Source organism: Pezoporus flaviventris, unplaced genomic scaffold (assembly GCF_033815535.1).
Source record: "Pezoporus flaviventris isolate CSIRO_AGI_PZ_B2104156 unplaced genomic scaffold, CSIRO_AGI_Pfla_v1 ptg000045l, whole genome shotgun sequence".
NCBI classification, from domain to species: domain Eukaryota; kingdom Metazoa; phylum Chordata; class Aves; order Psittaciformes; family Psittacidae; genus Pezoporus; species Pezoporus flaviventris.
Window position 1 is genome coordinate 26,485,503 of NW_026892593.1, and position 27,595 is coordinate 26,513,097.

At 40.0% G+C, this 27,595-nt stretch overlaps 1 protein-coding gene across 2 annotated transcripts in view; it reads left to right on the top strand.

Annotated features, from left to right (window-relative positions):
* The window catches only part of PDZRN4 (PDZ domain containing ring finger 4), a 247,048-nt gene that overhangs the window by 121,539 nt on the left and 97,914 nt on the right, over positions 1 to 27,595 (top strand). The window contains exon 1 of one of the 2 annotated variants that reach the window (XM_061467772.1): positions 21,278 to 21,616. The exons of the other annotated variant lie outside the window; for it this stretch is intronic. Within the exon in view, the coding sequence (XP_061323756.1) occupies positions 21,548 to 21,616 (69 nt within the window). The 5' untranslated portion in view covers positions 21,278 to 21,547. Of the gene's footprint in view, positions 1 to 21,277; positions 21,617 to 27,595 lie in introns of those variants that run through there. 2 annotated transcript variants of the gene reach the window in all.

The window sequence follows — 27,595 nt, forward strand, 5'->3', positions numbered from 1 at the left end:
CACTGATTTGTCTCAGAGTATAAGTTGTCAGTACGAAGAAGTACTGTAATGTTAACTGAGATACCGTTTTACTTTTTAAGTGACTAATTGTGGTCTGATTTCAAAGTTGTTTAGGTGCTGGGAGATATGGTTAAAGTTCAAGAGGAGTTGGTCATGTACTGAAGAATACGTTTCTGAACCTTTAAGTGCCTGAAGTTCTTGCAAAGATTAGTTTTCTGGTATCCAAAGGGAGATTCTTTTCTCATGCTTCTCCAGGTTTTGTTTTGTATTCTGGGGGATGTCATCTACTTGAAGTCACAATACTAAGATGAAACTATTTAAGTGTGAAAAATATCAGCCAAGTAGTGTCTCATTAGTAGTTGATGTTAACAATAAACCATGCTGCTGCCTTTGGAGCTTTTCTAGCAAGAGTAGAAGAGCTACTTTATATAATTTTGTTGCAAAGGTGTCAAGTACGTGAAAAGATCCATCTGCTTCATGTGAATGAAATCAGCCGTAATTCTGGTTTCTTGAGGTAGTGAGGTGACCAGTTCAGTCTTGACTTGATTGTTTTTATTTTATTTGTCTGAAGCCAGTTAATCATTCGGGTACCCGTGTCTGTATAAGAAAATGAGATGAGTTTTTAGGCATCTGATGATCTGGCTTTAGGATTCTGTTTGACATTATTTTTATCTTTGCACAAAATGTTGAAAATTAAATGTCATTGCTAATTTCTGTTTGGCTGTCAAGGGCAGGTGTGCTGCCACAAAAGTAGAAGTATCAGTTGTTACTGAAGTATTGAATGCTTTAAATGATTACTGAGAAGTGCAAATGCCTACGCAACTGTGTAGTCATCCATAATGTAAGAAGCAAAACAGATGCAGGTGATCTGTTTTAAGGTATTTTTGCTGTGTGCACTCCCATGTCCTGATGCACTGAATGCAGACTGCTCTGGGGTGCCTTCTGAAACATGAGCAGCTCCGTACCCACTAGTGAAAGACTAGTAGGATTTATCATTCTCGTGTAGCATTTGCCATTGCACACTGTAATGAGCTTAGTTTTAGAAAATGTGCCTGATGACAGGTAAAACTTCGATTTTGAATATCTTCGTGTCAGCACTCCTACATGGCACCATAGCATGGTGAGGGAAAACTGCTTGCACAAGTAATGGTTTGTGAGATTGGTCTCCTTTCTCACAGCAACATTTGCCTTCATTAGTCATAGTCTACTAGCATGATGTGGAGAAAAGATTGCCAAGTCTCAATAGTTTTAATACTATTATTCTTCAAAGTAGTTTATATTTTGCAAGCTAGCTGTAAGCTGTTGCACCTATCTTGTTCCTGTTTTCCGATATTTTTGTGCCTAATTTGGTCACAAAGGAAAGCTTTGTTTATCAAATGTGTGAAAATGACTGCTGGTCCTACTATATCTTTTGAAGGTAATTTTTACCACTGTAACAAGCCAGAATCAAAATGACTAATCAGTTATAAGCCAGTCCTCATTAACTTGCAGTAAATTATTTTCATTTGGCAGATAAAATAGCCACTTTTTCACCCTTAATTAGAATTTGGTCTAATAGGATTGACAAGTCAAGCTGGGGGGAAAATGCCCTTCTTAATTGCTTTTAGACTGGAATAATTTTTTTAACAGCATATTGAATTTGCTATTTGTGTTATAGGAAAAATCTGCCTGGTGAGCAAATGTATTCTTTATATTTTTAAAGCTTACTGGGGTTGCCCATAGCAAAATAAGCTTAACTAACGTTACCTTTAAACAATCGTGTTTGTACAATACTGCACTGTACTAAGACTGTAATCAGGATTTTAAAATTGAAGGGCTTGAGGGAAGTAGCCTTTCACTTTCTTCATTCTCTTTTCAGTGTCATCATCAAATGAGATCACTTCATGCGACTTTCAGTGAAGCAGAAAAGGGATATTCCTTAGCACTTGTTTTCCCAACATGCAGTGTAATTTTTTTTTCCACTTCCTCTTTTGAAAACTGTTCTCAATGCATTTTTTCTCTGCTAACTTGGCTGGGCATAACCAAATTGCTGTTTTCTTCCACATCCTTTAAAATAGTTCTAAAAGCTTTGCCTGCTGGGGATAGTTAATGCATATCCAGCCAGCTCCAGTAACATCCTTCATGCTTCTGTTGGCCCATGAGTAGCTGAACCCAAAAGTGCCCATCAGGACAGAAGCAGCATACTCCCTGCTACATGAACTCATAGGGCAAATGTCACAGAGTCTCTAACTATTTGGAAGGGGTTTCCAGAAAACTAGCTTTCCCACAGTTCTGTTTAATTGTAGCTAAAAATACTGGAGCTGATTCCTGGCTTTCTGGGACACTGACTTTGATGTACCTGCACTGACTGTGGTTAAAGCTAGTACTCAGGTTGATTCATTACATTAAGTTTTGTTTCAGTGCTGTACTCTTTCAGGCATTTTTTTTAGCATAAATCAATAACGTAATGATCGTTTCTCTGGAGATCCCACAAATAAAAAATATGCTTATACTAAGTCTTCACAGTTTTTGCTCTTTTCCTTTTTTTTTCTTTTACCACATTTTGAGTCCTTTATTTTGCAAGCAGTGTATAAAGACAGTACAAAACAAAAACAAGACACAACACAAAACAATTCCCCCTTTTCCCCAAGAAAAGTGGTCTTTTCAATTCTCTATAGGAACTTGCTTCTACCTTGATGCCCTTCAGATATTCTTTTCATTATACGACAATTCATATGAAATAAGAAATTCTTAAGGAGAATTGTAACCTCCAAGAAATGGTTGGCTGAAATGCTTATGGAAAGGTGGAGAACTCCTGGTATTTTTTGTCTAGAACAAGTTTAGTGAAGTCAGTGATAGCTCATGTTTCTCAGTTACTCATCACTATACATCAATCCTAAAGTAGACAAAGCTCTTGATTCTCATTCAGGAGTACATATGAAGTCCTGCATCCACTCTGTCCTTGGCCTCTTTGCTGATACTGCCAACAAGGTTACCGAATGAAGTGTGATTTTAATGATGCAAACACCTGCCTAGTAGGAACTGAACTGAAACTAGCAGCTTGTATCAGATAGACCATTGAACAGCTGTCTCAGCATAGTAATGTTCAGTCACTACAAGCTGGGGTTGAATTAAAGCCTGTGACCTGCAGGTGGACGGCTTTGTAGCCATTACCTGTGACTCCAACCATCTAGCCACTTAGATGTCTTCAGAAGTGACATGTTTTGAAAATCTGGGTGGGAAGAGAGAAGGGGAGAGGATTTTGCCAAAAAACTTGTCTTTTCTGCCAATTAAAAATTCCATGCATTCGATGCTGGGTTTGTATTTGCATGAAAAATTTGAGAAATACCAGATGGTATCAGTTACGCCTATGGGCTACTCAGGTCCTCAGTTATGTCACAGTGGTGCTCAAAGGTGGTGCACTAATACACCATTAGATGCATCCTTTTCAGCTTGGTCTTCATATACTTGAATGTCTCTCCATTTAAAAAGAAGAGTGTATTGACATAGTGTCTTTGTTTTGTATAGATCCTGAATCTGCAGTTTTGTAGCAGCTTTCCAGTCCCTGTTGTGCATTTAACTTAGATTTGTCAGAAACCACAGAATGGTTTTGTAATGGATATTATCTGTGCTCCTGAAATCCCTTTTGGATGGGCAAATATCAGCAAAATTTTAGTGGGTAGTCAGGGAATTCTATTGAAAACCTCTAATTGGACTCCATGAGAAATTGTTGACTAATACCCTTCTGATGGTAACGTAGCATCATCTATGGCTGAGTAATCTGTGTAAAGTGATTTGCATCGCAGCCGAGTTAGTGTCAAGGGTATACTTTGGACAGAAGGCACACTTTAGAAATTAGGATCTCCTTTTATTTTTTTGTGAAAATATGCCACATATGCTTGCTGTTTTTCTCAGGGACTATCATACAGCCCTAAAACATTTACAGCTTTGCTAGAAGGAGGGGATGAGTGGAGAGGAAATATGACAATGGGGGCTGGCGGCAGCATGAAACTGCAGCTCTCCATGTCCTTTCGGTGCCTTGTTTATTGCTCATGCAGCACAGCCTAGATGAGGCTCATCAAGAGCCAAATCTAATTGAAGCTGTCTTATAAAAGTGCTGTTATGAGCAGATGTGGCTGTACCAGGAATATTTTTTTTAATGCACTTAAATATATTTTAAGACCTAAAGTATACATTGGCCAGAAACAAGATACTTGGCACAGACCAACAATTTCAGCTCCATTGCAGAAACTAATCTCAATTTTCTCACTCCATTCTTAGTCCTCAATTTGTTTTCATTATTTGCCCCCATTAATGCTGTGTGCTTTAAAAGGTTTCATTTTCCCACTTGACATAAACCACACCTTTTGGGATAGATTTTTATTGGAGATAGGAGGAAAAAGCCTCTCATTTGGTAACGGTATCAGGGAATATTTGGGCACATTTCAAACATATATTTTCACAGTGAGACCTGCTTCCAGCTTTCCCAGATGTACTTTTTCACCTTCAGCCAGGGTAACTTAATTCCTGTTGAAAATACTGTTACATTTCGTAACCCTTTTCCCACCCACACATAATTCAAACGATGGCAGCTGAGATGCTGCTCATCTCCACTCAGCATGGGAACAAAGTACAGCAAGATTCACAATGGCCTGCGCAGGGTGAAAACGAGTGGTAACTGCATGCAGAGAAGAGTTGGTAACTACCGACTTGGGCAGCAAAACTCAGCCACATGAACCTTCCTGGCTGCATCCATGTGGTACCTCTTTGCAACAAGCCTGAGCTTCTTGGGCTGTCCTTCAGTAATTCCTTCTCCTGTCATTATCTTTCTGGAAAACTACCAGTGAATTAAAATGTGGGCAATTCAGTTTAAGTGAAATAACTTACTATTGCCCATAATTTTATATCCACATAGAATTCTCCTTTTTTTTTTTTTTTTATTAAAGTAGCTTTCTTTGGGAGTCAGAAGCTCCAAATAAAGGTATTTTATAATTAGAAGAGTTTAGCAAATGTGATGGCACTTGGAGAAGGTGAGCACCTGTGTTTTATTCTAAGCTGTTAATGCAATGTCCTGATAGTAAAAAAAGAACTTAGAAAACAAGAGTCATGACTTGAAGGTGAAGAAGGACTAATTGAAAGAAAAGCTTAAGCAGGTATTCCAGAGGTGTAACTCTTTCCTGTGCTTTGCTTTTTGTTTGATCTAAGCCTTTGCAACATCCCTGCTGTGTTGTTTGATGTGGAGTTATGGTTGTGTGCTGCTTAGAGAGCATTGCTTATGAATTCCTCCCTGGCAATAAAGATGCTGTGGTACAGGGGCATGTGTGCTGCTCTGGGGAAAGGGGGAAGGACTGTGCTTTGGACCATGTAGCTGCACATGAATTAAAAAAAACATTCTGTACCAAACTCCAAGTTATTACAATTAAGAAAAAAAAAAAAAAAAAAGAAAAATCATAAAGAAGTTCACTGTATCTCTGCAACAAAAGTGACATGTGGGCAAGAAATTATTTAACCTTTTTCTGTGCAAGGTGGTGGCTGATGTGTGAATGTGGTTCCTCTTTGGCTTTCCGTCGTGTGTCCTGATGCAGAGCTTGTGTTCACCATGGATGTGGCACTGTCAGACCTATTACTTTATCTTATGGAGATGAACATTATCTTGGGCAAAAATGTCATACCCTGCCACTGGCAGGGTGCTGTCTTTGAGGACTGATGGCTGGTGGCGGTGCTATACCATGGTTGAGGTTGGAGCTGAAGGCATGGGCTGGGGAGGTGTTGAGGAAGTGCTAGATACAGCCAGGGAGGATAAGGTAGGAAGCAAGGAGCTATTTTGTAGCTGAATTCTGAGCAAAGACTTCTTTGTCATAAGCGCTGTCAAACAGCCTCGTTACCATGGCAACACCAGCTAGATAACCCATTTGGGAAAATACTTGTAGGACCTAACACTCTATCATCTGTCATTCAATAATTTCATGTTCATAATAACTAGGAAATCAATGGCCATCCTCCGAGACAGTTTGCTGAAAAGGTAAACACGCTGCTGCCACTGTCAGCTCGCTGGGAGGCTCACGCCAGCCATGGAGTATGGGGCACTGCTCGCTTGCATGGACCCACTCAAAGATTAAAGACAGGTTGAGGTTCGTGATCTAATTAAACTGTGCTGTTGACACCTGTAAGACAGGGAAGCAAATGACATATAAAGCAGTTGTTATAGTGTGAGGAAACAAAGGCTTAGGTAGAATTAGCATTTCGTATTTTAAAATACCAAGGGAAACTATGTGCTCAAGTTATCGCATGGCCAGCACGAAGAAACTCTGTAACTTAGAGGCATTTTTTTCTTATCTTGGCTTTCTAATTAAACTGCTTATCATCATAAAGGCTGTTACCTGCATGTTAGGAATTGACTATAAAGCAATCGTGGAAGAGTAATTAAAATTCTTAAGCATGCACCCGTTGACTTTACATACAATTAGTTTACTGCACTGTGTCATTTATTAATAGCGTGAGTTTTCAGAACTGAGCCCCTGGTTGGCTATGCAGGGAAAGATCTGTTTAGTAATTACTTTGGCAGTGTTTATCTGTTTTGAAAAAAATACGCTAATATATATCTCTGTAAAGTAATACTATCAATAAAAAGCATGTTAAAGGGAGGGTTTGGGAGAGGGGAGGAGTCCTTGCTGATTGGGGTATTACAGACATGAAGAACTGGTAATTCTTCAGAATGAATGGTATTATCAGTGTTTGAAAGATGTTCATTCTCATGATTCAAACAGGGGTTTCTTTTTCCTTTTAAAAATACTTTTGGAGGACAAAGATAAGGCGGCTCTTTTCCAGCTGACTGTTTCAGCATGTTTTAGGTCCAATTAGCAGGCAGTGCAGGGCCAAAGTGTTGGAAACAGACTTCTTGCTTCTCCTGGGGAATGTGATGAATGCTAAGGTCAGTTTTTATGATGAAATGCCTTTTGAAGGGAAATTCGTGGCTCATGCTGCAAATGTAGTAGTCAGTAGTCATGTGAAGTGATACTTAGGTCATGGGAAATGAGAATGTATTGCAATCCTTCTTGGTTTGTACACAAAGGTCAAACTGAGAGCCTCCAGGGTGGTGACTTCAAGCTCTTTGTTATTTGATGCCCTGCTGTGGTGTCTTGAAGTAAGTGTTTGCTTCTGCAGCTTTTGAAAACTTGTTTGATTACAGCAGATCCAATTACAGGCTCAGTGTGTGCTTTCTGCATAAAATGTTTTCAGTTGTTTAAATCAGCAGAAGTGCTTGCAGGTCCTAATTCCTGGCTCTGAGCTGTGTTAGTTAAGTCCCAAGAAGGGGGACTTTAATTTTACAGTGCCTTGGATTCCTGTATTATGTCGTATTTGGAAGAATGGTTTCCTGGAATAGATCTGTTTGGAAATGGGAGAAGAAAACTCTTCTTTTGGTGTTCTCCAGCATACTGGGTTCAGTATGTGCCAGATTTGAAGACGTCACAGCCCAGCTGTGGAGAAACCCAGAAGTCAGTTCATGCAGAGCAAGAGTTGCAATTTCATTGTGAGAGACATGGTGAAGAAGGACTCCCTGAAGGAAATCGGTTTAAGATCTGTGAATGGGATCCCAGAAGAAGTTTGACATAGAAGAAATAGCATAGCTACCCCCAAATTATAAAGCGTTATAAATAGCAGTAGAGAGGTGCAAGTTCAAGAATTAATTTGGACGTGTTAAGAAAGGGCTGTGGGAACAGGAACAGATAAGAGTTCAGTATCTGAGTCTCTGGTGGCCACCTTGAGTGGGAAGTGATTAAAAATATGTTATCTTGGCAAAACTACTCAAAATGGAAATATTCAGTTTACAGAAGGCAGGATTGACAATAGTCAAACTGTGATGTGGCTTAACCTTTCAGGGGAATTTTTTGATTCCCTATGGAAAAACAATGTGGATGATTGGAGAAAGCAGCAAAGGGATTAGCAGTAGACTCACCATTGAAGAGAACTGGGAAAATGTCCTCAAAAAAACTCCATCAAGATAACAAACTAAGAAGGGATGAGAGCAGATGACTGGAGAGTGAACAAGTAGGTGCTTGACAAGTAACCCCTCCGGTTACTTCTCTTCACACCAGGGCAGCAAGGGACAGGCTGTCTTGTGTGGGTGAATGAACATATTCTGCTGTGTTATTAGCTAGCAGCGTCTATTCAGATTCTTAAAGAAATGTAGGGAAGCAATGCAAAAGTTCATTTATTTGCCTTTATGAATGGAATTGGCAGCTTCCGTAACTTCCTATGGGGATTCTCATACTTTGTGTGGACTTGAAAGAAGGAGGTGTAGAGATATGGACGCATTTATTATTTATTGGTGAGGTCTTGTGCTTTCCCCAGCATTTGTCAGTAACTGCTATTTTCTGTCACCCACTGGAAGATGGAGAGGATGAGAATTTGCAAGAGCGCCGAGGGAGCACGAACTGTGACTGCCTCTTCCATACTTAATGCGAGTGGATAAATACACAACATCAGTTCCCAGTGCCAGTGCTTGCTTCAGCTGTGAGAGTCCTCCTTCACGCTCCTCCTTCCCTGCCTCTCCTAATAGAAGAGGAAAGCCAGGAAGAAGTTGTAACGTGACATTCCCTGCGTGTTGCAGGGGATAAATATTGCCTCTCCTGGTGCGGCTTTGATGAATCTGTTTTTAGTGATGGCTTAGATCAGTAAAGCTTGCACTGGAAAGTGTGAAATAGCATTGATCAGACTAACTTCTGAGGCAGGTTGAAAGACAAGAAAAATCAATTAAACCTGTGACCCAGGCATCCTGGTTTATTTTGCTGTGTGCAGGAAAGCAGGCATGGAGCTGTTGCTTGCTTTAATACCCAAGCTGGGACTGTCCTGGGGAGCAGCCATGCTGAGCGTGGCTGAGCCCATCGTGCTTCAGAGGCTTTGGCGGGTCTTCTCCAGCCCAGCGAGAGGGGTTATTTTAGAGTTCAGCTCCTGGGAGGACGCACAGGAGGGAGAACACCGTGGAAATTCTGAAGGCAAAGGTGAAGTGAAATAAGGTAGAGAAGAACTGGAAGGAGCAGGGCGTGATGGACAAAGCAGTGCACAGCAGCAGGGGCCTATTTGGAGTACTGAATGGATGAATGTGAACATAAATGCAGAGTTGTGGCAGGGCACAGGAAACAAGAAAATAAGGAGCAGGATATGCTGAAGTAGAATCTCAGCATGTAGTAAAGGAAGGAGAGGAGAAAATGAGTTAAAACTGTATAGTTTTATGTTGCTGGCTGGAAGCTAGTGCCAATTTTGTTATGTGTGTTCTCTGCAGTGTAGTGTAAGAGCTACTTTCAGAGAGTTTTTTATTTTAAATTCAACTTAATATCATACTATTTTTTGTTCCTTTGCAAGGTATACAAAGGTCTTGAAATGCTTTTATTATCTCAAATAGTTGCTGAAATTCTTTAGATGACATCCTCTGGTGTGTTACTGCTCTGCCATCCGCTGCTTGGCACCACATAGCTCCATCAACACAGAGCTCGGTGCTTTCTGTGCTGGTACTGAATTTTGTCATATTTCAGTGTTATGCATTGCTAGATTTTGGTGTTAGTCACACAGCTTGTAAAATGGTGATATCACCTGACTTTGTGAGGTACTTTGATATCTCTGGTTGAAAAATTCTTTGTGAATCTTGACTTCTATTGTTATGTAAATAGTTTAGTGACACATAGATATTTTTGTATGAGTTAAATTTAGTGGTTTTAAAATAACTGTTTTACTTGGTCAGAATTGTTTGCTCTTCAAGATGTCCCTGAGGGAATAAAAAGTATTTTCAGACAGAAGATATACCTTTATATAAATTGGTCTCCTCTTCACCAGTAGTACAAAGAGGGTTTAGACAAGCTAGCTGAGGATGACAGTTTTTCAAGATCTTTGCTTCTAATCCCTATTTTATCACTTAACTTGCCATTAGGATGGCATGTGTTCTGAAAACACCTAAATGATTAATTTCATCAGTTGAATTGTGACCTTTTGTGAAATGTTTATGTGATGAACTACAGTAGGAAGCAGAAAGATGACAGAAGCGCCTTCTGCAGTCCTTCTTAGACATAGGGAAACCTGAACGTTTCACATGGTGATTTTGATGTGGTCATAGCTTGTGTCTGCACCCTGTCACCTGGTGATCAATATTTATATCTGGTATAACTTAAGAAAAACAAACACTGTAATCAGAGAAATTGATAACTCAGTAAGAGTTTGTGGTCAGCTGCTGCCCCCTTTGAGGTCAATGAGAACACAGCTATGTTCATGAGTTTTGCTGAGAAAACCAGAAAAAACTAATTTAATTTGAATTTCTGACAGGTTTCCAGGAGTAGCCAGTGAAGTTGTCAGGATTACTGTATAAGACTTGTGTATTTTCTGCAGCAAGCCCATCCAGATTTAGATTCTGAACGCCTTCCATCAGGAATGTACCCACACCTTTTACTCTCTCTAGTTTTGGTCTTTGTGCAGGAGAGCTCTTGGGTTCACACTTAGATCTTGTTGACAGAAAGAGCTGTTAAGGATGCTTTACTAAATTCTCACTGGGGTGTGCTCCTTTTGTTTTGCTCTTTTTCTGCCCTTAAGAGTTCCAAATACTATTTTGGATGAAAAGTATGCTGAAATCATGAGTATTTCCCCATGCTTTTTATTCCAACCAAAAACAGTAATATTACTTATGAAGCTTCTGTTCCTATATGATAACCCAGTTATGAAGTTATCATGAGGGATGCATAGGATCCTAACTAGCTAAAATACTTAAACTTTTAGTTCACATTTCTAAGTAAGTCAGGACTCTCTCTTGTTTTCCCTGAGCTGACAATGTTGCTGCTTACTGCAGGATAAAGTACATTTCCTAATTTATTTGACCATCACTATTTGGATCCCTGAAGCATTACAGTAAATCCCTAACACGTCTGCTGAAGGGGAAGACAACAACCTTACAGCTTCTGGCTAGTCACTCTAGTGACATGGCGAGGTTACTCGAGGGCAGTAACTTTTGAAGAAGACCACAGTGGGACAGAGAAATATGTCTTGTTACATGCAGGGAGTGTTTAACCATAGAAAATTTGTTGCCTTTTGATAGAAGTCAATGACTTTCAGAAAACTTGTGATTCAGGAGCTGAGGGAGGAAAGGCATTATTTGCCATAGCAACCTTAACATCCCCTTACAGTATGTCTGTCAGTTGTACAAGGACTAATTTATCATGTAAAGTGTATGCTACGTATGTCACATTTTAGTGTCTGTTCATTTGTTTTGATAATCAAGATCTTGACAGATTTGTCCCACATGGTAGGATTTATGGTAAGGATTTTCTTATCACTGAATTAAGTTGATACATATAATCCTAGTGTCCTGCACAAGAACTGAATAGAAATGAGAGATTCAGACTAGATGCGAAGGTCTTGCAGAAAAAACACACACACACACACACACACACAAGCTGGTTTTCTCCTTGTTTTTTTCTTTTTTCCCTTGTGATTTGTTTCACATCTCTACAGGGGCAATCACAAAGAAGAGAGTAAGCACTGACTTTGAGAAGGTTAAATATTTTGCCTCTTATTAAAAGATCTTTCTGTTTTATAAAGTGAGAAGTGTAATTCTGTAAAAATGAAATGTGAGTTTTGGAAATGTGCTGCTTTTCCCTCCAGTGTGCCTGCTGACATACATACCTCCTGCAGTTTGAAGCCTGATAAATAAATTCATTTTTCACAGGTGTCACTTCCTCCCCTGTGGTAAAAGAGAGCATCTTGCTCCCCTCTCTTAAGACCATGAGTTGAAAATGTGGGGGCTAAAGCCTTATGGACAAGCAGAAATGTGGACAGGAGATACCTATGTGGCCTGTAGCCCATTGTTTTCCTTTTGAGATTAGATGATTTGGTAGTACTGAAATTATCTTTGGAGTATATAAGATTAGGTTTATCATTTTTGTATTATAGCAGAGTACTTAGGTCTGAGTGGGCAAGCTGATGAGTGGATGCAGGGGTATAGGAAAGGTATGTGTTGTCTGTGAGCATCTTTAAACTCATACAAATATAAGTACAGGATCTGGCTTCCGGGAGGAGTTGACAAAGGTTGTGCAAGTGTCCTTGAACTTTTGAGATGGAGAACTCCAGACAGTATCTCCTGAAGAATTATTCCTACAAGGATGTACTTTTATTTTACATTATTTTTAAGAGAAAGCATTGTTTGGTAAAGTATGAAAGTACCAAGGGCACTCACTACACTGTTGGACAGAGCAGGGTGGACATTTCCTAGTATGTAAATACATTCAGATAGATCAGAATCACAGAATGGTTTGGTTTGGAAGAAGCGTTTCAAGACCATCCTCTTCCCAGCCCTCAGACTGGAGAATGACAAAGCAAAGATTCTTTGAGCAGATGATTTCTGTTTAATTTCTCATCATATTTCTCTGTTTTAGAGTCTGCTTTATATTTATTTATGACTGATATTGACAACCAAAATACACTAGGGAACTTGGGACTGTATTTCAAGAGGAGCAAGTCCAAAATGCAAAACTTCAGGGAGATTGTGTTTTAACTGTGTCAAAGTTTAACTGGGAAGGATTTTCGTCCCAGATGAATTGGACTGGTCTTGGTACTATTTCAGCGATTGAACACATGCCTCTACTATGCTGTTCTTCAGGACACACTGTTTTTTAACTGCTTCAACCTTGGTAAAGTAAATGAGACCCATACCTCTGCAATTCCTGCTTCCCACCTGAAGGTTTTGTTTAAGTGATTTTGGTGCTTGTAGGGTTCCAGATGTTTTTTATGCCAAATATTAGTTAAGCACTTCACTTTAATCTGCACCATTCTTTGACTGTAATGTGACTGAGCGCTTTTCCTCTGCTGTATGTTGTCCTTTGGCTGTTTTGGGAAGCTATGTTCAGAATTGTTTTTAATGCCCCTGGCCAGAGGACTCGGACAAGCCAGAAGCCCTGGCATGCTGCAGTAATGCTGAAGTGGAGCACAGGGGATGCAGCAGCTGAGCAAAGGCTGTGTGGCAGAGGTGTCCCTGTGGTCAGGCAGCAAGGGCCATGCAGGCACCCCCACCTTGGAAACCACTGACGTGTGACAAATCTCCCTTCTGAAGCTGACAAGCTTTTGGGCTTGTCTTTTTATTCCAGAGGAAAAAGCAGGTTTAGACTAAGGATCTGAAATTTCAGTCGGAGATAAGGCAGGATTTGCTATGCTGGTTTCTTTTGCGTGGGACATCAAAATAGAAGAAAAAGACATTGTTAATTGTATTTCATTCGTTTCTACCCATGTGGCTCTGCAGGAGTTTTTTCACTCTTTCTGTCATTTTTCTGTCCAACTCCTTATACCTGAGTTCAGACCTGATGTTTCTGTTTTACGATGGGCTGGGCGAGTGTTGCAGGGAGCTGGGTTTTTGGGCGGAGCACCCCCCAAAACCCAGCTGCTGGCGAGGCTAAGGTCTGATGTGCTGCAGGGGCTTAGGGTGCCCCAACACTGGTGGAGCAGCTGGCAGGGGGTCCCAGAGGCACCAGTGTGGGGTCCAGGACCAGGCTCTGCCCAGGCAGCCAGCCGGATCAGCATCCAACAGATCCACCACCTCCCAGACAGCTGGCACTGTAACCAAACCCCAGCAATTTTCAGAGAAAAACACATCTAATAACATTAATTTTCTTCTAGAGCAGACGGCAAGGTAACCAAAGCCAGGTCAATTTGGCTTTGTTGGGAGTTTTACCTAATGATCTTCCAGAAAGCAGGTGCACGGGCAGTAATTTTAAGGTTTAGAAAGCCCAAACAGTGTACAAAGGAAACCTTTGATGCAGTGAGGATTTTATAGGAGGGAGAGCCACATTAGTTTTAGATCATTACAAAGCATTTGCTGACTATGACCAAGTTAATGGTGCTTTTATGGCTGTCAGTTAATGACTGCCAACAAACAGGGTTGATTTCAGTTCAAGTTGTGACTTTAAATCAAACTAGCTAGCTGTCAGACATGGGAGTGGTGTGGATGGCTCCTCTTGTAGCATCATGTGGTGCCACTCCTACATCCATCATTCTATCAGGTGTGCGTTGAGAGCCAGGTTTGGGATTCATTCACATACACCACCTAATACTAATTTTAGGGTGATGAAGTCATGATTTGTTACACAAAACCAGCTCACCTCTGCCTCGCTGCTCCTTTTTACTATAGTAACATGAACTTCTGACCATTTTATTACAACATCCTTGTGCTTTGGTAAAGGAGGAAAGCAGGTGCTTTTATGGCCTGATTCAGTAAAAGTCTCCTTTTGAGCTTCAATACCATGAAAATCCATTCATAGCAATGAAAACTTCCCTAATCCCAGCGTGCTTTTCTAGGGCACAGTAGGCCATTTATAAGGGGCAAGCAGAATAATCTATTATACTGCATCTGTCCTTCAACAGTTCTTCCGGTTTATCAATTGTATGAGCTTTGAAAGTGAACAGTGAAGTGCCTGTATTGGTAAATATGTCTCTATAATGATGGTGCATTATTCATGACAAGCTACTCAGCATCTTTACCTCACTTTTGAAGTACTCAGATCTGCCAGAGCTATTCTTACAGATGTATCCAACTAACGGTACTTAAACTGAAAGGCAACTGAAAACAAAACAGTTCAATCTACCTCTAGCTCATATATTTTAGCCACTCTGGGATGAAGACACATTCAGCCATCACCCTGGACTTAGTATATCTCTCATTTAGTTTTTCTAATCACTCTAGTCACTGTGATTGTCATTTTTAGCAAGGGACTTCCTCAAGTCATGACTAATTCTTTTATTTTATCCTTTTATACTGATTAGCACACCATGAGTATTACTTAAAATTTTTAATTGAGACACTACATAAGATGTTTTAATTACACCTGTGTGCTGGAGACTGTGAGGGTGGCCTCAGCAGAAGAACTTGGATGGATATAACAGCTCTCCATAGTACATCCTTTTAAAAGCTCTGAATAGTCTTAAAAGGTTCAATGAATTAATGCTCTCGCAAGAGAGGTGTTACATACTTTATAAGAATATAAAAAAGAAGAGGTTTTCTAATGCTGCAGGTATCAGAGGAAAGAACAGAGCCAAGGAGTCTTCACTGCTCTCATCCTCTGAACCTGTTCCTGCTTCAGCATTTGAATTAGTTTTGTAGTTGCGCTCAGTTTCTTGTTGAGGCGTTTCATTGATACTTCCCTTTGCTTGGTCTCAGCCTGAGCTTGGTGTGTGATATCTCAGTTCCAGATAGTCTTTCTTTCCCACACAGATGTAAGAAAGCCTCTCAGGTTCAATCTTCAGGTGTGGGGAAAAATTCTGATCATTTTTTTAACAGCTGTAGCTTGGAAAGCTTTGAAACCAACGAGTTCAATAATAAAATGTACTTCTATAAACATGTTTGAAGTTCTGAATGCAGTCATTAATAAAGCCTTGTAATGCAGTTGGACTGTATAGTGTATTACCAGCTAACATTAGCTAAGGAGCTTTCAGCTTAGTACATATTCTAGCTTTTTGTGCAAGAACTGGTAAATCTGGAGCTTTAGAATTGAGTTACTAAAGGAATCATAGTGCCAATATTAGATTTGTGAAGAGGCCAACAATAAAACACAGGCAAGCTATCAGCAAAGGGGTGCATAGAGAGAAATCTTGCTGCTGTGCTGTCTCTCATAGCTCCCAGGAATTGGTGAATTACTGGCTTCCTAAGCAGGCACTTGACTACTGAAAATTGCCTTTCATAAAGTTGTCTTTCACCTTTTTGAACCCTTTTCTGCTTTTTAGTTCCAGTGAGTTTTGCTAATGAGTTCCACAGTCAAATTACTTGGGGAAAAAAATCCAGACTTCCTTGTATTGTCTGATTATTTCATTGTGCAATGTGAGAAGAAATGGGTTCTGTATGAGGGAAAAAAAATACAGATTAAGATGAAAGATTCAGGGAAAGTGAACTGGCAAACACCTGTGTTTGTCATCTATTCTTCATAACTCTTCCACTTCCATTAAATGATGCAGAGACGGAAAGACCAGGACTGCAGGCTGTATTCAAATGTGAGTATTGCTGAGGTTTGTGCAGTTCCGTGATGATAGTTTCTCCTCTGTTGTCAGGCTCATCCTAAAATTCCACACATTCTGCTTGGCTTCTGCCTGTGATAAAACATTAAGCCTGTAATTCAAGGAAACTACTCACACCTCTACATCTATTTTCTGAGTAGAAATAAGTATGTTAGAGACCATGACTCTGGACATTTTAACAGTGTTCCCTAACTGCGTTGTGTAATGTTTATTTTCATAGTTTAGCGACATATTTATTTATAATCAGAGGTTTTTCCCTCAACCCTGTTCAGCCACTTTAGGTTTTAATGTTTCTTTTAAATCCTTTCAGGCCTATTTATGAGTAATTCTACTCATTCTGTACTCCATAGTAATTCTAAACTCCCTAGTGTTGAAACTCTCTGGTGCAGTAAAGACCTATCAGTCTGGTTTCACGTGATTGTATGGTTAAGAAAAGTAAAGATGTGTCAGATAATTCCCTTATAATTAACTGATGAGGTAGCGAAAGTCAAGAGAAAGTCCAACTTCTTTTAGAGTTTACAACAAGGACCTTAATTTAGAGAAGGCTCGTAGGGCTTAATTTAACCGAAACTGTCCACTTGATGTCTTTATGTATTCCTAAGGCCTTAAAGTTCAGTATAGGCATAATTTGGTGTTCTGCAACACTTCTGTAATTGATAATGGCAGTAGTTTAAGAAATAATAAAGAAGACACTCTCAGTAAAAACCTCAGAAAAGAGTATCCTGGATGAAACTTTGAGAAAGAGGCAAAAATAAAAAGGTAGCTGAGCAGTCTGAAGTTTGGGCAGCAGACCTGGTAAAGGAATGGTGCTTTTCCAAAGAAAGTTAGCCAGCCCATTCACATGAGACTGGTAGATAAATGAGGGTTTATTTGATGGTTTGGGGATTTTTTTTCCTGTGTAGAACAAAAGGGACAAGTCCTCTTCTAAGCAATTACGGCAGGGAAGGTTCCTCATGTGCTTGTTTTCCATTTCTCTCTACATGTGTATGTACATATTGGGCCAGAAATTCCATAGTTCTGTGTCAATTTAACCACGGATGGGGGGGGGGGAAGGAGCATTCAATAGACTAGACTTTTATCACAGGTTGTTGTAGGTGCTTCCTACCTTCAACCTTCCAGGAACCATCTGAGCCTAATGGAAGATTCCACTTACAGAGGCCTTTTCATTTACAGTAAGGTAGACCTGGGTAGTCTTCAGATAACTTAAAATCATCTTGGAAAACACAGAATGTGGGCATTTGATGTCCTGTCTTTTTTCCCAGCACCCTTATTCTTGCTGTGACTTTGAGCAGCACATGACATCTCAGTGTCTGTGCTAAAGGATATGAGTTTAAACAAGTGTCTTTCCTGTGAACGTAAGTTAATATTCATGCAAATACTGAATTTTATTGTAGATACACAATCTTTTTTTTTAATCACACATTTTGCGTGTTCTGATATCTGTGGAAAACGTGTAGTGCATTTTTACCTTGAATTAGATTTTCATGTATATCAAATCTAAATCTATCCTCTTTTAGTTTAAAGCTATTTCTGCTTGTCCTCTCACTACATGTCCTTGTGTAAAGTCCCTCTCCAGCTTTTTTGTAGGCCCTCTTTCGGCACTGTAAGCTGCGATAAGGTCTCTCCTGAGCCTTCGCTTCTCCAGGCTGAACCAGCCCAGCTCCTTCAACCTGTCTTTATAGGAGAGGTTCTCCAGCCCTCTGATCATCTTCATGGCTCTTCTCTGGACTTGCTCCAAAGGGTCCATCACGATTAACTAAAAGATCTGGCCAGAATGAGGTCAAGCCGCATAAGTTCAAGCCTTAGTTTAGGACAGTGAGGATAAGCAAATGTTTTCTCTAACTCCTTTTTTTCTTTTTTCTTTTTTTTTAATTCTGTCTTATACCTGCAGCCATAAGACTATAAAATGCATTGCCATCTATTCTGTGAGCTACGTTTCTGGGAACTGTTAAGAATTTGTAGGGTAAATCCAGTGGGGTTGGTAAATTCAGGAGAAGAGTGGGAATTCAAGAGAATGCAAAGGAAACTTGGAATTCCACATTTGCCTCTGAGCTGCTGAGTTTCATCACTGAGTTTGGACCAACAACTTCACTATCCTCACATAAAATGAATGCTATGTTTTATTCTGTATCTTTTACCTGTGTGATAAAGATATAAAGCAGTCAGTGGCCTTTTATTTTCAGGGTCATTGCCTTGAGTTTTTTGCAATGTTAAACTTTCGAATCTGGGTGCTTAGAAATCCATTTCTGTACCTCACTGACAAAACTATGTACCAAATATGTAAGTGATCACATAGACACTTAAAATGAATTAGGGGACCTAAACAAGGGCACCTTGTTTGAAAATGTTAACAGAAATTTTGCAGTAACTCACTTGAAATTAAATTCCATCCCTTTGCATTATTGCATTCCTGGTTTGACTATAAATTATGATTTTAGTCTTTATGGTAACATTAAATTGTAGGTGATGAACATGGAAAACTCCACAATCAAGGAAAGCATTGAATTATTCAAATATCTTTGAATTTCATGTAGAATAAAAATTACTTGATTATGTTTTAGTACCTTTTTGGTCCCTTTAGCTAGAAATTTGATGTTGGAGGGGAATTAGGAGATGGGAGAGAAGGAAGGGAAGAAAGAGATGATTGCTTTCTCCCCAGCCTCAAATTCAACTTGACCATTGCACATCATATTTTAGTCATTAGTTTAATCAAATTTTTCCTTCAGTGTCATTCTGTGCTGCACAGTTTGGTATTTTCACCACACATAAAATCAAAGCAGCATATTAAGATGGGGCTGCAGAATCTGGAAGTGCACCTTTCCTTCTCAAATAAATCTATTCAGTCCTGCAGACTGTGCCCATTAGTGGCTGCAGAAGCAGAAGACAGAACCCTTTTACTCTCTGTATGGGCAGAGGGTGGCAGGCACTTGATAGATGAATGGAGAAGCCTGTGTCAGCTTCAGAGAAGGAAACAAAAGAACCAGAGGAAGAGCAATGAGAAAAGAGACTGTCAGGGAAACTGCTGAAAAATTAACTGTAGTTTTCCATTGCTTACTTCATCTGTTGTTTTGTTGTTCTTCTTTGTTTGTTTGTTTGTTTTACCAACACAACTGGATTCCTGTAGTAATACATCCTTTTCCCTCCTTGTTTTAAGAACTCATTTTAAAGGACTATCAAAAATATACCTTGGCAAATCATGTCTCCTTTTATGAATGTAGTTTAGCTTTCAGACTATGTATGTGTCAGAGGAAGAAGTTGTCTCAGTGAAAAGAGAGAACACTTTCATCGAAAGATGGCATGGCTCTCCTTGCATGACTGTTGTCTAGTTCATTGATCTGACTTTTTTAAGTTCAGAATTTACACATCTGAGAATCCTTCTGCACCTCACAATATAGAAACCTTCAAAGACTAAGTTGATATTTGCTTCATAGGTTTAAGCCTCTCAGCATGAACAGCATTTCATGGGAGTGTGGAGGAGAGCAGAGACTCATTCTTTCTAACAGTGATGAACCTGCCTCCATGGTTCAGCCTCGAACTTTGGTCTTTGGGAAAGTTCAGAACCAAACCTGCCTGCTCAGGTTCTTCCACCAAATAAAAATTAATGCTGTATTTCAGTACAGTGCTGGAAGCCGATACAAGAAGAGCTTGCTCTGTTAATGGTCATTACTCAATTCTTCCTGACTCTGTTCATTTATTAAAGGAGATGTAATTTGATTAAGATTCAGTCTCAACCTATCTGTAATTTACATAGAGGTTCTAGCAAACTTTACTAATATGCAGAGTTCTCAATAATGGTCCATTTTTTCCTGTAGGTTTCTCTGCTTGGCTTTCATCCCAGCAGTTAGGTAAAATTAAGGCCCAGAAAATCGGATTATTACATCCCAAGAGGCTGGACTGATAAGCAGCACATGATTGTTGATCTGCTTGCTACCCGGTGTTGGTGGTGTTTGAGGTGCTGCTAGATGCAAAGCCAATTTGTTAACAATTAGTGCTCATTAGAATCATTTCCTGTTATCAATTTTAAATGTTTGACAAAGCACTTTTAGGAAATTGCACCCAAAAAAAAAAGAAAAATTAGTAGCTGTACATCAATGCTTGGTAATTACAACTCTTCAGGGCCTAGTGTCAATCTTAACAAACTGGTTTCATTGGTTTCCAAGTAATTATTTCCGCTTTGGATCCCACCTGCTATCCCCTCCAGATTAAAGATGCTTTGGAACAAGGACATAGTTCTTGCTTAGCAGAGTTGCTGAGAAAGGAATGATAGAGCAAAAGCAACATTTTTATTTTCTGTCTTGGTTTGTCATGGCTTGGGCTTTGCATCTTGCATAACTACCAGCGGATTTACATGATATACAATATAGGAGTTAATGTCAGCCTGGAATTAAGTGTGATTTCCGTTGGCCTTAACATTTAACATGTGGGTTTAATTTTAAATGCAGCCTTGCCTTTATACACACACTGAGAATTGTGGTGCCATTAAAATCAAATTTATAAATGGTAAAATTAGATATAATGGCATGTTATAATAAAAGGTTTGATATCTAGGAGTTGAAGAGGATATCTTTTGAGTTTCTTAGGAGTTTGGGCTATAATTACTATTAATCTGTTTTACATGCCAGAAGATACTTGAATGAAAGATTATTTAATAAAGAGCACAATATGTATATATATATAAAAAGCACCATGTCAGGCACACCTGCATTTCTACATACACTGGATATGTACGATGAGTTGCTATAGACTTATGCCTTTTATGAGTACACTGGAATTTTGGCTAAATTTGGCAGTGTCAAAGGTGAAGCTAGCAATATAGCCATTTGGGTTAATTTTCTCTCCTTCTCTCTTTGCTTTAAATTTTTAGCAACATCAGCTTAGGTTTCACAAGCACACTCCTAAAATGCTTGCAAACATTTAAAATGTATTCTGTGATCCCTGTTGCACAAGGTGGAGACCTAACATAAGACTTGACTTGTGCCTTTCCCACCCCCATTCATGAATTAGTCTCACGATTACTGTAAAAATTAAGGCGAGCGTGGGTGAAATACGTGAGGCTAAGTCCCTCTAACCTTAATAAACAGAGATGGTATTGACATAAGTGAATTTTGTTTAACCACAGTACATTTGCTTCTTAATTAGTGAATATTCATCTGTCATCAGCAGCAGCTATGACACCCCCCCCCCCGCTAACACGTTCTGTCATAAATAATCAATGAGAGGCTATTAATATTCATGAGTGAGAATCTGTGTAGTCATGTGCACTGATGCAGAGACAGGGGGAGTGTTGCCATGAACTGAGTCGAAACTCTGTGTGTGTATACGTGAGTGTAAGATAGTTAGGGAAAGGGAAGAAGAGCATGCTGCTACACACTGCCCTGCCTTGTGCTTCCAGCTAACAGTGGTGTGCCTGTGTTTCGGAGCTGGAGTGACTAATGAAAAACAGTAGTCAAGTCTGGAGGGTGATTCCCTGTCAGTGCATTTGCCTTTCAGTGCTGGGGAAATTAGAGGCTTTGCTCTTGTGTTGCTTATTAGGATGGGCTGCAATCTGTGCACTTTTCAGAAGAGAGAGGAGCACTACAAACTGCTCTATGAAGTTTCACAGGTGAGTGCAGAGGATATTACCAGCATCTCCAGGGTAAAAATGTGGGTTCTTTAGAGAGAGTAAGTGGAAATGCTTTTGTTTTGCTTTGCCTTTTCCTTTGCAGAATTGCTAGCTAAGTTGTTGTTGGGGGTTTGGTAATTATTAGTATTTTGGGTGCCTGTTGTTTCTGCTTGTTTGCCACTCCCCCTTCAGATGACTTCCTGTGGGATTCTTTTAACATTTTTGTGCATCTTCTGCCAAGATGTCAGTCATATAGCAGCAGTCTCACTGAACCATATCAGTGATGTTTTAAGGGAGCTCTTGGCTTCGGTAGCAAGACTGATTTCAGATAAGTTACGCTGCTGCCTCTGAAAGCACTGAGTCTGTGATCTCAGGTATTTCTAAGTTAAGGAACAAAGTTTTTATGGCATGTCTGTGCTGGCCAAGAAGCATATTAAATTTTCAGATTAATTAATTAAAACTGGAATTATGCTGAAACATGCTTGTCACGTTTAAACAGGTGCTGAGTAAATCAGGCTTTCCGTGGGTGAGGTGTGCTGCTGGTTCTTTCACGGTGTCTGTTATTTCTGTTTACTACTAGACAAAGATCTTAACCCCATCTAGATATTTTGGTGTCTCTTTCAGCATAACAGTGTGAGTAGCAGTGTAGCAGTGTGCTGCTGATGCGTTCCCAGCTCCTTCAGTATATATGAGAAAATACAAAACAGGCACCTACCATAATAGCCCATGATTTTTCTTCTGATCCTATTGAATCAGTGTTTGACTTGCAGCTTTTTGTTTGTTTTTTCCTCTTGGCACAGCAGACCCTCGCATGCTAAAGTTTAGTGCCTTTCAGCATCTGTTCTCTCCCTCTCTGTAATTTGTCCTGGGTTTGACACACTGCCATTGACAGAGGCTGAACGCTTGCAGTTTTGGACTGCACTGCTGCTGACAGCAGCACGGAGGAGAGAAAACAGTTTACGGTGTTGGTGGTCTATTGGCACAGCAGCAGCTAAGTGCCCATTGCCGACTGGTTCCCTCCAAGTTCCTCCTGACGTGATTCATTTCACAGTGGGCTAATTACAAAGTGGATTCTCTACACATGAAGCAGCCTTCTCAGTTGTGGTGTTAATGCACATTTTCATGGTAATGTGATCAGAGCCTCATTAGCCAGTTTCCAAAATGATCCTCTGCATTAATTAAATATAAAAATGACACTTTTTATCACCATAGAGAGGAAGAAGAAGATTAACATTGTTAATTACTACTGGGGGCAATACCTCTGCATCATTTCTTACCACAGAACAGCAGGCATATTCAATCCTAACAGAGTGTCCGTCTGCAGGTAACCTTCCCATTGCCTTGGCTGGGGAAGATGGTCTCTAGGTGGAACACTTCCCTGTAGTTCAATATTTAGTTGTAATCCCATCATCATGTTTTCTTACAGCAATAGCACAGGGAAAAGCATAGCACAGATTTCCTTCTCCTCCCTTTCCCCCTCCCCAGCTCTGGATTGCCAAACTGATCTGAAACTGTAAAATGGAGAGAGCGGAGTAGATCAGTGTCTGCTTTTCTGTGCCAGGGAATAAGAAATGCAGGTTGTGCTATGAAAGGGATTAGACATTTCTTAAAGGGCTGCATGTGTGTAGTGAAAAAAGAGGCTGTGCCTGGTTTAGAGTGAATGCATTTTCAAAATATTCCCTGCAGTAATGTTGCATAGTAATAAATGCTGTTGAAATGATAAGCACACCCAAAGGTGGGGGTTTTTAGGAGATTCTAGAGAAATTCTTCCCCTTATCTGTTATCTTCTCTGCTGTTGAGTTGGAGTGTCTGTGCATGTGAACAACCAAAATGAACTAATGCTTTCACTTTTTACTCTGGTGCTTGCCAGATAAAGTGTAATCCTTGGGAGGATCTGAGAGAGCTTCCTTGGGGAGTTGAAATGCAGTGAGCCTGGTGCTGCATCTTGTGCTGTTCAGGAAATGTCACTGATAAGGTGCAGAAGGAGAGCAGAGAAATGACTTAGTGTGCTCACTGCCAAATCCTGTGTTCATCTGTAAACTCATTCCTATCTTTGTTCCGCTGTATGAAGGTCAGAACCCAAAGGATACTGAGCATATTTTTAACCAGGTGCTGCAGTAGAGATCAGGTAGTATCTCACACCATAACTGCTTCTGTGTGTAACGCTGTTTTGCTGCTATGGGGGAAACGGCAGTAGAAGATGATAAATTAAATTAAGCCAAGGCAGGCATTACTACTTGATTTGCAAATCCCTTTTTTAACTTGCCAGTCCTGTAATTCCTACACCACAGCCTTGGCTCTTTCATCTGAATGATTTCTGGAGAGCTTGGGACAAGTTAGCCTGTCAGGGACATGAACTGACTGAGGATGAGCTGTGGCTCACTAGCATATGTGGATCAGATAGATTAATTTATATTCATACGAAGAAGCAATCCTAGCCTCATTGCTCACCTTTCCTGTGCTAGGCTACCTGATACTGTGGGTGGTCTGTGCACTCCTGTACTTAACAACAGTAAACAAAGGAAAGTGTGTTTGCAGAGGAAAACCATGCAAGTGCATACAGCGAGGCATGTTTTCTGCTACTGTTTGTAGTAAGGTCAGATTAAGCAGCAGAAAGCTTTTATTGTAGAGCTGCTGGGAAATGAAAACATTTTGAGAATATGGGTAATTCCTCGCTCTTTCCCCCACCCTCTTCCTCCAGGCTGGTTTGCCTTTCACTGAGATAGAAGTTCAGAGACCATGGAGGCCCTTTCCAGAACCAGCATTTGCCTGTGTGATGAAGGCTTTTATTTGGATAACTGCGTCTTGCATGTGCAGGTTGGGGTTAAAACAAGAAATAACATAGTCATGTTTTAAGAATGAAAGCTTTTGAGATACCACTCTGCATTGGTGAAGGACCCTTATGCTTCCAAGTGCCTCTTCACCTGTCTTCAGGATGTGAGGATGGCTCAGCTGTTTGACTTCACCATAAGAAGGTATCAGGAGTAGAACTTCTCCTCCCCTCAGGTCCTATTCTTCCTCTTGCCAGTAGAGAAATGGAAGATGTCTCAATTTGAAATTTATGGCCCTACATGCTACTTCGTGGGCACTTTATGATTATTATGATTTCCTGTGTGCTGAATAAGCAGGATTGAGCTAATGAGTGTGCATCCAGGAAGTCCAAGTCAAATCACTTAAAGGAGATAGGACATGGTGCATGCTCATGTCCATTAGGAGCAGACCTCTGCTGTTCTTAGCTGATTTTCTCTTGCACTGCTGGGGTAAAAGAAGTGAGTTTAAGTGATTTGTTAGCTGCGTGATGAGAACTCTTCCCATTTAGGGGAAAGGGTAAGAGAAATATGGCAAGGATTGGAGGGAATGAAACTGAAACACTATTTGATCAATCATCAGCAGTGAACTTCAATAGCTTTGTGTGAGACTCAAGGAAATGAATGTTTTCCACAGAATTCTGTGGATATCATGTGGAAATTATTCCTGTTTACTAGATTTTTTATGTTTTGTATTAAAAATATGTTCTTAACCCAGGGAAAAAGAGGGGAAGGAGAGACAGAACACAGTACTTTTGGAGGTCAACCAAAGGCCAGTGTGAACTTCTTTTTTGAGTTACAAGAACCAGTCCTCTTTAAGGTGACCTTAGATTTTAAAGGAGAAAGGAGAAAAGCTAGAAGGGGAAACAGAGGCAGTCTGGGGTGGCTCACAAAAACAGTGGTGCACCTGGGATTAAAATTAGAAGGTTGCATATTTATATTTTACATTTGACCTGAGATGATAGTAGAGCCTGCTTGCAGCTTTTTTAAATCCTCTGAAGACTGATTATGCAGTTTGCTTCTCATGTTGGTTTCCATAATTAGCATAAAGCTCAAATTTTCACCAGTTTAGAGTTCTGATTTTATGTTCATTTTGATATCCCTTGGGCTACTTGAAGTACTGAGTTTTAGTGGTACACCCCTTCAAATTCAGAGATGTTCACAAGAGAGACATCAAGCTTGCCCACGGAAACAGCAGAAGCACTTCTGTATTTTTCAGGAGATGCTGGTATAGCTGGCATTAGAATAAGGAAAGAAGACTGGGGAGCAAGCAGTGTTTCTTGTCACTGGGACCTGCCTCCTCTGGTCTTGGTGAAGTTTGGGTTTATTCATAGGATTAAAACAACTAGAGTATGTGATCCTTATTTTCCTCCTGAGCCAGTTTTATTCATTTTTGTACTTATGACTTGTGAGATATTTACATTACAACTCCTCAGTGTGGTGCTTCGCATCAGCTGTCAGTCTTCTGGAGATACTTGCTGGCAGCTTTTGTGTCCCCTTTACTCCTCATGAATTTCAGCAACAATGGGAAAGTACTGTCTTGCGCTGCATCAACACAAAAACATTTTTTGGGTCCATTTATACTTAAGTTCTATTTTAGTAGAAATTCTGTACCAGAACACTTTAACCTCTGGAGAACAGGAAAGGAGAAAATTCTAAATTTAATTGTCTGGAAATAATCAAATTATGTGAGTTGAATGAAATCACTAGCAAAAGTAGATCTGGTTTGATCTTACCGCATATTCTAACTTTTCCTTCTTGCTCTTCTCTAAATTTTTAAACAAAGCAATTGAAACCCCACTGAGTCTTATTTCTCTCGGCAACTCTTCTGAATGCTGATCTAAGAAGTTCAAAACTAAATTTTGAGGTGCTGAAGGATTCAGCAACCTTGTAGGAGTTCTGTTTCCTCTCAGCTTAACTGAACAATTTTAGAGCTTTGCTTTATGCAATTCCCCTCAAAGCTGCACTGTCTCATATTAGTGCAGCAATGTATTTATGGTAAAAATGTAATCAAGTAAAGCTTGTCATACATTTCTAGCTGTGTCCTACAAACTTGCTTGGAATTTCCTTAAAGAACCTTTGCTGAACTGAAAAGACTTTAAAAACTGGGTTCATAAAAGTTGACTTCTCCTGCAGATAAGAGATGCTCTTTGTGATTAGCAGGTACAGATATGCTGTTTATTCTGTTTCCTTGCTTATTTGCTTTACACTGATAACTGAGCAGCATTCATCTAAGTAACTACACCCATTGCCATGTTTCTACAGGATGTACTCAAAAGTGATACTAGTGTTGTGGCACTGCTAACAACTGAGCTCTTGCTCCTGGTGGAGAAGCTCACCGTCCCACACTGAGTACTGGTCCATGGAACTAGGGAGTGTTCACTGGCAAGCATCAACTGTCCCCAGAGCCCTGGGCATCAGGGCCTCAGCCTCAGCTCTGTGCTTTGAGTCACCACATGACAATTGCTTGCAAGAGAATATATGTCTAAAATGCAACCTCTTATCTGGATTTATGCTTTCTCTAGAGAGCTGTGTCTAGGTGTGAAGCCTTCTTGAGGAGTCCTGGCAGACTATGCCATGGGGATTTGGGTCTGGGGACATGTCCGCTGCTTAAAATAGCCAGTGCTGGCCACCTGGATGAATGGTGTCTGTTGGGAAGACACCCATGCATACAACTAGACGTGTAAGGGAGTTGTCATCTGATTTCCTAGAAACCTAAACATGTTAAGCAGGATTTCTGGGATTGTTCTTTTGAATGTGACACCTAAATTATATGCTAAGTGCCTACATGCTATTTTGGATCTCACACCAACTACCTTTGATAAATATTTTATTTTTCCGAGAAAATTCAGGAAACTGAAGTGTTGCCACTGACTTCAGAAGGGCCAGGCTTTCATTTTCTGTCCTTGCTTACTGTCTTGTAAAAGGCATATAGATCCTGCTCATACCTCAAGAGGGAAGATAAAGAAAGAGTGCTGAGATAAGAAAGCAGACAATAGTATGAGAGATAAAAATTCAGGTAGGTGGGTACAACAAAGGCAGCTATAGAAAGCCATGCTGAGATTATATCAATAATCTGCAGCAATATACAATGCCATGAAAAAAATAACAATAAAAAAGAAGTGGCTGAGGTACTGAATAGCACGATTTTCTGTGTCATTTTGCTGTTTCT